At 42.3% G+C, this 13,607-nt stretch overlaps 1 protein-coding gene across 1 annotated transcript in view; it reads right to left on the reverse strand.

Moving 5' to 3' along the window:
• Positions 1–13,607, reverse strand: part of TRIO (trio Rho guanine nucleotide exchange factor) — a 368,268-nt gene that overhangs the window by 190,459 nt on the left and 164,202 nt on the right. The window contains 1 exon segment of the mRNA XM_050794763.1: positions 795–1,025. Coding sequence (XP_050650720.1) covers positions 795–1,025 — 231 coding nt within the window.

Here is a 13,607-nt window from a genome sequence, read left to right on the forward strand (position 1 = left end):
GAGACAGTGAGAGTGGCTCTCTGCAGGCTTATCACGGCAGCTCCCAGCCAACTTCCTGAGGCCATGGGCTGCCCTGCATTCTCCAGGATTCCTCCTCCCCAGAGGGGACACCCCATTCATTCCCTTGTCTTTCCCTCTATTTGGGGGCAAGGACACGGCTATTATCTTATTTATCCCTAAAGCTATGTCATATTTTACTCCCATAGCTTTAATCCTTAAAACTCTTATTCTGTCATAAGGAAGCAAATCAATGGGAAACTGGACTTACTCTTACTTTTGTTTCTTTAAAACAAAAGAGATGTCAACTGCTTAGAAATGAGTAGTCATAAAAGTCTACTTTTCATCAACGAGATAACTAATTATAATGTACCTACTGTGCACCAGGGACTGCACTATCTACCAAGTTGGAAGTGAAGCATGACCACCTCACTGTTTAAGTAGCTGGAAAACATACAAGTGTAAACTAAATTGTAACAATACACTGCGGGAGCACACCAGCATTATTGCCACAAATAAATATAAATAAGAATGATCTGTTTCTAGAAGAAAACTCAGACACTTCCCAGTGTAGGCCTCACATCCTCTCCTGGGTTCAGCACACAGGAGCTACTGGCTGACAGTAGCCTGAACACGCATTCTTAAGCCCAGTTTTCACTTACAGTCAACAAAAAAGCTCCTCTCCTTATCTTCTAGTCATCACTTCTTAGACACAGATCTTCCCAATATGATGAAGTATCCAAACTCTACTCAATGAAAGCCATTTCCCATGCAGAAGGGCACGAGGCGAAACTGACCTGTTGAACGTCCTGCTGGAAAACACACAGCTGCAGCCTCTGATGGAGCCGGACCTTGCGGTGTTGCCAGATGTTCTCAAGCTGCCGCTGGTGGTGCAGCACCTCGTGGATGACATCCAGGACATGGTGCACGGCCTTGGAGTAGTTGGCAGACGCCGTCAGGGAATCGGAGCTGCCAGGAGTCAAGGGCCGCTGGAGCTTGTCAAGGAGCGACTTCCCATCTTGGCTCACCTGCCCACAAAATACATGAGTGATTCTTCAAGATCTGAGGTTTGGCCTAGGCTGTGCCACAGATGCTGTCCTTGGATACGTGTGTGTACCTATAGGCACACACATACATGTACACACATTACACACACACCCATTCACACCACAGTTTTACTCAGAGGCAGTTTTATATAGGATAAAATTTAAAACAATCCACCAGTTATCCAATGACATCACAAAGCCAAATGATGCAAAACACTAGGTGAAAATAAAAGAACATTAATTACAACAAAACACTGTAGTAGATACTACTCAATGAATAGGCATACTATTTGCCTTAAATGCCATAAATCAACTAACAGAAACTGCATTCCTGGGATATCTGCAAATTAAAATTTAAAAGTAATAATTTTATCTTGAGACATGTTAGAGAGAATACAACAGATCATCACAATGGAACAAAATTGTTCCTTAAAGCCTCAGTTAAAAAAAAAATCTAGTACTAGCACTAGATTGCTAGTACTAGGCAAAGAATATGTACTTAAACTTTCTGACATAGCTGGAGAGCAATTTAACATCACAAAAGAAAATGTAAAATGCCATTCTATTTGACTCATTAACTTTAAAAAGCAGTTTTAATTAAAATGCCATCATTTAAAGAAAAGATTTCAGTGCTACATTAAGGCAATTTATTCTCAAACTACAATTAAATGAAAGCATTCAGGTTAATCAAAGAAATAACAAAAGGTGAGGGTGCAATTTAGAAAGCAAGCATTGTGTTTTTCCTACTTATGTGACTCATAAGACTTATGAGTAATTAATTATGCCAGATGTTCTTGGGGAAAAAAAAAGTGACAATCAGACAACACAAAGTGTGTGTGATGCATAAGGTAACCAGGTGTGGGATGCAGGTGTCTTAAGTAGGGCCTCTTCACATGATCCTTCTGCTTAGATACTTCTGAATCTAAAAACCTCCTTGGGTTTCTAGTAAGAAGAGGAGCAGGCCGGGTACAGTGGCTCACGCCTGTAATCCCAGCACTTTGGGAGGCCGAGGTGGGCAGATCATGAGGTCAAGTGATTGAGACCATCCTGGCCAACATGGTGAAACTCCTTCTCTACTAAAAATACAAAAATTAGCTGGGCATGATGGTGGGCACCTGTAGTCCCAGCTATTCATGAGGCTGAGACAGGAGAATGGCTTGACCCCGGGAGGTGGAAGTTGCAGTGAGACAAGATCGTGCCACTGCACTCCAGCCTGGGCGACAGAGTGAGACTCCATCTCCAAAAAAAAGAAGAGGAGCAAGTTTAGGGGCACTTTTAACAGACATAAGCCCAGTTTAGAGAAGCCCTTAGAATAAAAAAGAGCACACAGGGAATAGGTTAATGGGAAAAGCTAAAACTGAGAGCCTTTACAACCAAAACCTGGTGGCAAATGACCCTGCAGAATTTCCTAATCACTTCCTTTAATCCTCTTCTAACTGCAGTTGTGCCAGATTGTAACACATTTACTTTTCAATACCTGAATCTGAGACGTTGGAAGTGTTGATTATTCCTCACTAGGGTTTAAAATTCACTTAATACAGCCTTACAGCAAAACTTAAGAGGAAATAAGCTCAGCTGACAAAACCAAAGATAACAAGGGAAAAACTAACCACATTAACTGCTGAATTAGTGTCAGTTAACACAAAAATGGAAAATGTAAAGAGTCTTCTAAAGCAGGGTTCTCACTTGTGCCCAGAAGTCACTGAAATTGGTGCGGACACTGTTGATGTAATGGTTTTGAAGAGAGGAGGCACCAGGATTGATTTGGGTGGTGGATTCAGAGAAGCAGGGTACTCTGAAATGAGCAGGATATTAGCACATGGTGAAGAAATGTCCTGCTTTTTGTGATCATCTAAGCAAGGCTCTTTTTAACACACAAATACACGGTTTTTATCTTTTTGCTCAGTGTTAACATCACTGATCTTTCCACAAATCCAACAATCATGTTAATCAAAGAAAGACAGTGTTTGGTTTTCTTTGGAACTTTACAGGAGATGTTTTCCCTTTCAAAATATCACATGACCACAATAAAACCATTCTCAATCCTTGTATCACCAAGAGGCCACATGACCAGGCTACAGTTATAGTTGCTATATTCACAATGGTTTTATATACATGACCAGCATCTGAATATCTAATTTTTTCACCTACAATAGATGCATTTAGGCATTTATAGACTGAAAAACATTTTATCATAAATCACCTTTTGTCTCCAACTTACATTGTAGCATGTAATTTTTATGTACACATGTAAATTATACGCAAAGGTAGATTAAAGTATGTATGCATTTTATTTCAGGATCATAAAGCAGGTGTCATAAAATTTGTGTGATATAATTGGAGTGCTGCATCTCTCAGAACTGAGAGCTACTGCTCTAAGTCATACATTTCACATTGTGTCGACCTTGAAAAGAATTCCTTACAAATGTTTCCTCTACATTTTACTCCTTGCAATACTGTCGGAAAATGTACACCAGAACGTATGATTTGGTGAACTGTGCCAGAAACTGACAGCTGTTCCCCAAAATCCACTCGCCCCTCCTGGATAGCCAAACCCCTACAGTCAGAAACAGCAACACTCCAGCTATAATGCCACATTTCCCAGCCTTGCTTACATATATGAGTGGCCAATATACAAAAGTAAAAAATGTTGAATGGGATTCCAGGAAAGCTGTTTAGGGGCTAAGCTGGCAGGTACGCTCATTCCCCTTGTCCCTTCCTCCTCCTTGCTGCCAAGAACTTGAATGAGATGGCTGGAGCTTCAGCAGTTATTGATGACTCTGGGGCAATCTTAAAAACAGTAGCCTACCTGTTAAAAAAGGCAACACAGGAAGACAGAAGGATCCAGAGATCCTCTTACGAATAGAGCTACCACACTAGCCCTGGAATGACAGCCTTTGGACTTCTTTTACACAGAGAGAAAGCCAATTTCTATCTTAAGCCATTGTTTTGCAACTTAAACCACCAAATGCAAAAGGACAAGATGAGTTCCCAGCCCTCACCAAGTTTCCAAAACGCATCCCTGTGACAGTTAATACTCAGTTAATATTCTCCAACTGAGAATGGAGTACTCTGAGCAACAATATTCCATGGAATCTTTCTTTCCTCGAGTGTCTCTGCAGTTGTTCAACAGATCTCCACGGCAGAGATCGTGACAGGATTTCGAAGGACATACTTGCCTATGGCGGTGGAGGGCAGTGGAAAATGTCTATACACAAATACCTTAACATACAACAACTCCTCAGGCAAAGCTCCACCATCTGAGAACTCACAAGCGGGGATGAAAGTGTCTGTTGGTCCCGCCACTGGTACTGTCATTTGTTGGCAGTGACAGTGGCAGTAAAGATCCGGGCGAGAAAACACCTCTTGTACCCACTAGAACCAGACGGCACGGAACTCCACGTTTACAACCAGCGTTTCTCCAGTAAACCTTTCCAAACATGATTCTACACTAGAACCAGACAGCATGGAACTTCACGTTTACAACCAGCGTTTCTCCAGTAAACCTTTCCAAACATGATTCTACACTAGAACCAGACAGCATGGAACTCCACGTTTAAACCAGCATTTCTCCAGTAAACCTTTCCAAACATGATTCTACACTAGAACCAGACGGCATGGAACTCCACGTTTAAAACCAGCGTTTCTCCAGTAAACCTTTCCAAACATGATTCTACACTAGAACCAGACAGCACGGAACTCCACGTTTAAAACCAGCGTTTCTCCAGTAAACCTTTCCAAACATGATTCTACACTAGAACCAGACAGCACGGAACTCCACGTTTAAAACCAGCACTTCTCCAATAAACCTTTCCAAACATGATTCTACACTAGAACCAGACAGCACGGAACTCCACGTTTAAAACCAGCACTTCTCCAATAAACCTTTCCAAACATGATTCTACACTAAAACCAGACAGCATGGAACTCCACGTTTAAAACCAGCACTTCTCCAATAAACCTTTCCAAACATGATTCTACACTAAAACCAGACAGCATGGAACTCCACGTTTAAAACCAGCACTTCTCCAGTAAACCTTTCCAAACATGATTCTACACTAGAACCAGACAGCACGCAACTCCACGTTTAAAACCAGCACTTCTCCAGTAAACCTTTCCAAACATGATTCTACACTAGAACCAGACAGCATGGAACTCCACGTTTTAAAACCAGCGTTTCTCCAGTAAACCTTTCCAAACATGATTCTACACTAGAACCAGACAGCACGGAACTCCACGTTTAAAACCAGCACTTCTCCAGTAAACCTTTCCAAACATGATTCTACACTAGAACCAGACAGCACGGAACTCCACGTTTAAAACCAGCACTTCTCCAGTAAACCTTTCCAAACATGATTCTACACTAGAACCAGACAGCACGGAACTCCACGTTTAAAACCAGCACTTCTCCAGTAAACCTTTCCAAACATGATTCTACACTAGAACCAGACAGCACGGAACTCCACGTTTAAAACCAGCATTTCTCCAGTAAACCTTTCCAAACATGATTCTACACTAGAACCAGACGGCATGGAACTCCACGTTTAAAACCAGCGTTTCTCCAGTAAACCTTTCCAAACATGATTCTACACTAGAACCAGACGGCACGGAACTCCACGTTTAAAACCAGCACTTCTCCAATAAACCTTTCCAACAATGATTCTACACTAAAACCAGACAGCATGGAACTCCATGTTTAAAACCAGCACTTCTCCAGTAAACCTTTCCAAACATGATTCTACACTGGAACCAGACAGGACGGAACTCCACGTTTAAAACCAGCACTTCTCCAATAAACCTTTCCAAACATGATTCTACACTAGAACCAGACAGCACGGAACTCCACGTTTTAAAACCAGCGTTTCTCCAGTAAACCTTTCCAAACATGATTCTACACTAGAACCAGACAGCATGGAACTCCACGTTTTAAAACCAGCGTTTCTCCAGTAAACCTTTCCAAACATGATTCTACACTAGAACCAGACAGCACGGAACTCCACGTTTAAAACCAGCGTTTCTCCAGTAAACCTTTCCAAACATGATTCTACACTAGAACCAGACAGCATGGAACTTCACGTTTACAACCAGCGTTTCTCCAGTAAACCTTTCCAAACATGATTCTACACTAGAACCAGACAGCACGGAACTCCACGTTTAAAACCAGCACTTCTCCAGTAAACCTTTCCAAACATGATTCTACACTAAAACCAGACAGCACGGAACTCCACGTTTTAAAACCAGCGTTTCTCCAGTAAACCTTTCCAAACATGATTCTACACTAGAACCAGACAGCACGGAACTCCACGTTTTAAAACCAGCGTTTCTCCAGTAAACCTTTCCAAACATGATTCTACACTAGAACCAGACAGCACGGAACTCCACGTTTAAAACCAGCACTTCTCCAGTAAACCTTTCCAAACATGATTCTACACTAGAACCAGACAGCACGGAACTCCACGTTTAAAACCAGCACTTCTCCAGTAAACCTTTCCAAACATGATTCTACACTAGAACCAGACAGCACGGAACTCCACGTTTAAAACCAGCACTTCTCCAATAAACCTTTCCAAACATGATTCTACACTAGAACCAGACAGCACGGAACTCCACGTTTAAAACCAGCATTTCTCCAGTAAACCTTTCCAAACATGATTCTACACTAGAACCAGACGGCATGGAACTCCACGTTTAAAACCAGCATTTCTCCAGTAAACCTTTCCAAACATGATTCTACACTAGAACCAGACGGCATGGAACTCCACGTTTAAAACCAGCGTTTCTCCAGTAAACCTTTCCAAACATGATTCTACACTAGAACCAGACAGCATGGAACTCCACGTTTTAAAAAACAGCATTTCTCCAGTAAACCTTTCCAAACATGATTCTACACTAGAACCAGACGGCATGGAACTCCACGTTTAAAACCAGCATTTCTCCAGTAAACCTTTCCAAACATGATTCTATACTAGAACCAGACAGCATGGAACTCCACGTTTTAAAAAACAGCATTTCTCCAGTAAACCTTTCCAAACATGATTCTACACTAGAACCAGACAGCATGGAACTCCACGTTTTAAAAAACAGCACTTCTCCAGTAAACCTTTCCAAACATGATTCTACACTAGAACCAGACAGCATGGAACTCCACGTTTAAAACCAGCGTTTCTCCAGTAAACCTTTCCAAACATGATTCTACACTAGAACCAGACAGCATGGAACTCCATGTTTTAAAAACCAGGATTTCTCCAGTAAACCTTTCCAAACATGATTCTATACTAGAACCAGACAGCATGGAACTCCACGTTTTAAAAAACAGCATTTCTCCAATAAACCTTTCCAAACATGATTCTATATTATTTCAGTACAGGTTTTGTAGACCTGGCAATTAAAAAGTACTATTTAAACACATAAAGGATGGCATATACAGTTTCGTTTTTGGCAAAATGTCTTAGTCTTTGTAATTACAGTAATATGTGGAAAAATATGCTACAATTTTACGAAGACTGCTGTTCTCTTGTATAGAGATAATAATTTTTATATGGCACAGAATGACCAGGAGAAAATTAATGAAAGAAGAGACTGCATAGAGCAGACAAAAAATTCACATAAAATGTAAGTGCTAAAACAAGTAACCTAAGTTTATGGCATGTGGTGTACTTCTACAGTTTCTTAACTACAGAACCAGGTGAATGAATTTACTTCAGTTATACATTTTGTTTAAAACTCTGTTTTTAGCTTCCAGGCACTGAAACTCTGAGCCACAAAGAGACAACAGCTGCAAAAAGAAAATCAACCTTATCAAATAGCAGGACTTTCCTATAATAATTTTTTAACCAATCAGATCAGCTCATTTTTCAGTCTGCTCTTTGTTTTTCTTGGAATACACAGCTGGGGAACTTGAAGGGCAATCAAAGTTACATGTTACAAAGATTAACATTTTATAAAGAGAGAAACTACAATGCTCTGATATCCAAATGAGTTCAGAAAAATGCAAGTACTAACTAAAGCAGAAAAAGTAATTAAAGGTAAGTTTAAAATTTTACCATATCAAAGGTACGTTTGTTTCTAATATTTAAAAAGAAGTGTGACTGTCTGAACAATGGCCCGGTTGTTGAATAGCTACTGTTCATCAGACTGCACATAGACTTGTAACTTGGATTTCTGCATGTCACCCTTAAAAAGAGCCATAAAACTTCAGAGATTTGCCTATTCTTGCTTCTGGTACTGGGATCTCTACATTTCCTAGAAAATCAGATGAGGGCTGAGCATTTCCGGCAGGAATATGCTTCACCTGCACCAGGGATGAACACGGCTCTGACCTAAGGAAAGACAGCAGCATCTAGACATTCTTGCTTACCACTGCAAAAGCAACAACTGCCCAAAGACCAAATGAAGATGAGTGACAGGCATATCAATTAAGTCCAAACGCAGTGTTTTAGATCTAAAACGTGCTAGAAAATGGCATTCCCAAGATACAACAAAAATAGGCAAAATACACCAAGACATTTAGCCTGTAATAAAGAAAAAGTGTTCTTTCAAAACTTTTATGAAATGAATTGCACTATTTCTGCTGACTCAAAGCCAACACTGTTTTAATTCTTTCTCAGGCTTAGCTCACCATGGCCTGCAGAGCACAGACCTCCACAGGAAGCCTGGGAATGATTTCACTCTCCTCTCCAACTCTTGCTGAACTTATTCTCATATCAAGGTTCTAATAAAGCAGAAAAGAATGAAAAGGGGTCAGCAGGTGACTACCCAGCTTATTCTGCAGCAATAGTTGATATTCCTTGGCCAAATAGTTGAACTCTTCTGAGTAAGGAAGTTCCAATCTGTCTTCAGATGGCTACATAAGATGCTCCTACCAACAGTGCAGGTCAATTACCTCCTGAAAGGGCATGTGTTCCCAACGACAGATACTTTCCCATGCTTCAGGGAGAACACAGAGAAAGCTGGTTCCTTTTCCAGGCAAAGTTCTTACAGGATGGACCTCCAAACGCTGATTTCTATTTCTTTCAGCTATTCAGTTTCTTATTCAAAATCAGATCAGTTTACCTTGGTCTGACTCTCTGACACCTGTAAACCTGGGATTATTGGAAAGGAAAAACCAAAATAAGACCAAAACAGGAAACGGCTGGAGCAGCCCAGTTGGCGTGAGTCAGGTACATGTGCCTCACATGCAAGTTCCACAGACTGCACCTGGGCTCTACTTTTGTTGCTTTTATATCTCAAGTGCTTGCAAGGCCTCAAGCTGAGTTTGGGGTGAGAAGAAGATAGCTGTTATACGGGCTGTTGGCTCTGATACTATGGCAGATGCTGACTACAGCACTGCGTGTCACTACAGCAACACTGCGATCTTTAATGAGGCTTTATACAACTGTGACAGAAGTGACCGCTGGGCGCGGTGGCTCATGCCTATAATCTCAGTACTTTGGGAGGCCGAGGTGGGCAAATCACTTGAAGTCAGGAGTTTAAGACCAGCCTGGCCAACGTGGTGAAACCCTGTCTCTACTAAAAATACAAAAATTAGCCAGACCTGGTGGCACACGCCTGTAATCCCAGCTGCTCAGGAGGCTGAGGCACAAGAATCGCTTAAACCCAGGAGGCGGAGGTTGCAGTGAGCTGAAATTGCACCACTGCATTCCAGCCTGGGCAACAGAGCAAGACTCCATTCCACAAAAAAAGAAGTGGCTCTACCGCAAGGGAACTGAGCTTCCACACATATCACAGAGAGTTGGTTTTTTGGTTTTAGGGAGTTTCCTATCTAGGTGACTCATTTTACTGTGTGTTTTCATCTTTGCTAATAACCCCAACCCTGCCATCACCCATTGATACAGTGCCTTTAAAGAGGAGCTCAACCAGCTTTGCACGCAGCAAATCATTCATTCCCATGAGGCCTTGCTGAGGCACACGATGAGTTGGCACATTTGTTAAACTGAGAAATGGATGCAGAAACTAAGCCCTGAAGTCACATGAGATCAAGCAAGCCAACACCCCATTGCACTTCGCCTTGCTTGGGCTCCGTGGCTGCAGCAGTGGCCCTTTGGTGGATGCGTGGCTGCTTATTATGCAGTCTCACCTTGCAATCCAAACACCTGGCATTGAGGCTTGCGAGGCAACACAGGCACACTGAGATGAAAATCATTTTTATAAATTTAGTTTGTTGAAAAACTAGTAGCTGAGTTGGCTTACTTAAAATGTTAAAAATGACTACAACTTATCTCCAACGTTTACACTGCTTCACTCTCTTGTGATCAACTGTAGCCAACAAGATTAGCTCAGACCTGGCAAGCTGAAGCAAGTGAGTGTTCAGAAGGCTCAGGTGCGTTCCTGTTGCTAAAGCACAAACAGGAGTGACACGGGCAGGTCTAATTAAAGCAAAGCAGAGCAGGTGCTTGCGTCTTGGAAAAAAAATGCTGGGAAACTTTCCCAAAGCAAATTTATATGATCAGAGACTAGAAACTATCAACACTGTTCAAAGAAAAAAATTGTAGAGAAAATGAAGGGAAGAGAAGAAAGGAAATAAGAGAAGAGAGAGGCAAGGAAAAGGAAATAAAAAAAGCAAAGCAAGCCCTGCTTAAAACTACTCCTACCCCCACACGACCCGGCATCCAGCTCGATGTATAGCACTTGGCAGGGGCTCCATATCTGTGAGATGGATGCGTCCTCAGCAGACCCCCAGCTCTTCAGAGCAAGCTCAGGAGTGCTGCTCAGCATGTGATCTGTGTACCATCAGCATCAGTCGCTGCAGCAGTAGAGAAGGCCTCTGAAAATGGAGATTCACTATCTCTGGGGTAGAGTACTGCTGCATTTTAAACCAAGACACTCAAGTCTGCAAACCACTGATTTAGGAATATAAAATAAAAATCACTTAAAAAACAAAAGCAGTCTTTCCCTTCCCATCTTCCTGACACCTTCCCTCTTGGCATGATGAAACTGAGGAAGTGAGGGGTGGAGGTGCCAACAGAGGTGTCACTGCACCAGGTTAAGTGAGTGGGTGGTAGGGGTTGGAGGTGGAGAACCCAGACAGAATGGTTGGGAAATGGAGCAAATTAAGGACATTAAGGACAAAAGAAGACAGGTTTCTTGCTGCCTGAGAACAGATTAATAAACTTAGAAAGGGAAAGGATGGAAAGAACCCTGAGGTATTGGATTCGAAATGTACAAACACATGTATTTTTAATACAGATAGATACAGCAGTAATTTTATATGGACGTGTATGTGCACGTGTGGATGGGTGGGTGGGTGGTTAAGTGGTTGGATAGATAGATAAATGAATGAGTGGTTGGGTGACTGGGTGGTTGGATGGATGGTTGGGTGATGGGGTGGACAGATGGACAGTTGGGTGACTGGGTGTATGGATAGGTGGTTGGGTGATTGGGTAGATGGACAGATGGACTAGACAGATGTGGATGGGTGGTTGGGTGACTGGGTGAACGGATGGGCAATTGAGTGATACGGCAGATGGATGGATATGGGTAGATTGATGAATGTAGGTGGGTGGGTGGATGGATGGATGGATGGATGGGTGGTTGGGTGGTTGGATAGATGAATGGATGGGTAACTGGATGGATGGATGGATGGATGGATGGATGGATGGATGGATAGATGAATGGGTGGTTGGGTGATTAGGAGGATGGATGATGGATGGATGATGAATGGGTGGTTGGGTGGATGGTTGGGTGACTGGCTGGATGAATGCATGCACTAATGAATGAATGATTGGATAAATGGACAGATGAATGGGTGGTTGGGTGATTAGGAGGATGGATGATGGATGGATGATGAATGGGTGGTTGGGTGGATGGTTGGGTGATTGGCTGGATGAATGCATGCACTAATGAATGAATGATTGGATAAATGGACAGATGAATGGGTGGTTGGGTGATTAGGTGGATGGATGGATAAATGGATGGGGGTTGGGAGGGTAGATGGATAGAGGGAGGGATGGGTGGTTAGGTAATTGGTTGGATTGAAGAATGGATGGGTGATTGGATAAATGGAAGGATGGATGGTTGGATGGAAGAATGGATGGGTGAATGAATGGATGGATGGATGGACAGAAGAATGGGTGGCTGGGTGTGTGGATGGATGGATGGATGGATGGATGGATGGATGGATGGAAGGATGGATATAGGTGGATGAATGGATGGGTAGCTGGGTGATTGGGTAGACGGATGGGTGGCTGGGTGGATGAATAATGGGTGGTTAGGTGGATAGATGGATGCATAGATAGGTGAATGGATGGCATTCATATGTTTCCTAACTCTGTCTGCTAAGAGGGCCCAGAAGTAGTGACACCTCACAAACAAACAAAACTCTGAGAACCCAGGTCTTTAAAATTCTAAAGACCATACAATACTATAAGGAACCACCCCACTTAGTGAGACGAGTGATCCCAGGGTAGGCAGGGAAAGTACAAAATAGCCAGGAACAAGTGCTCAAAGGACAATAAGGATGATCAAAAAGACAAAGAAAGAAGCTCCTGCTGGCCAAGTCTAAACAATTTAGGAATCAAAACAGAGTATCAAATTATAACCGACTGATATAGGAAGATTTCATAAATTCATACTGATAGAAACAAACAAGAGAGAAAGGAAATACAGCTCATTCTTACGGTAGAAAGCCACCTAATAAATACAGAAGGAATAATGGAAATAGGTGATCATCATCACAGTGGTAGCTGCTATGGGCAGAAATCCTCAGTGGAAACTATGGCTATGAGAAGTCTGATGAGGAACAGAGACTGGTATTCTATTAGAGTAGCTGCCCACAAAATGTGCAGCGAAGACTAATTTTTTAAATGGTGACTGTGCATTGGAGAAACCCTGCAGACACCAATCTGACCAAGTGGCCAAGATGAACACTACTCATAGCTGGAGAGGTCAGTATCCCGTGTCTACTGCAATGACACCCAGAGAAGGACATGCACTGCCAAAAAGGCACAGCCTGAGTCAGCCCACGAGAACTGGGGGCAACCAGAAATAGAGGGCCATCTAAAGAATGAAAGGCCTGTACTCTTTAAGTATGCCAAAGACATAAAGGCAGAGAAGGACTAAAGAATGTTCCATTTTAAAGGAGACGGATTGGTAAGACATGGCGATTAAATGTAGCGCACATTGCTGGACAGTGTCCGAGACCAGGAAAGAGAAAGGGGCATCGTTGGAACACTTGGGGAAAGAGGATCAGGGTCTGTGGATAGGATGGTCATGTTGTATCAATGGTGCTTAGGTGACTGGAGAGAGAAGCAGTGGGGAGAGAGGGTGGAGCAATGTGGCGAAATTCTAAAACTTGGAAAATCTGGGTGGAGGCAATGTAGGAGTTCTCTGTGCTATTCGACCACTTTCCTGTAGCCCTGAAACTATTTCAAAATGTAAATAATTTAAGAGGCAAAATAATTCATTCTGTTCTACTGAAAATCCTTTCGGTTCATCCAGTTCAAATTACTGTCTCCTTGAGTTTATAGCTCAGTTGCAAACATGTTCTTAGGCTAAAATTCCATCTAAGACCTCAGTTTGAGAGGCTGTTTACTTCCTGTCAAATTATTTTGAGATACTAGTACCAAT

Source organism: Macaca thibetana, chromosome 6, assembly GCF_024542745.1.
Source record: "Macaca thibetana thibetana isolate TM-01 chromosome 6, ASM2454274v1, whole genome shotgun sequence".
Taxonomy (NCBI): domain Eukaryota; kingdom Metazoa; phylum Chordata; class Mammalia; order Primates; family Cercopithecidae; genus Macaca; species Macaca thibetana.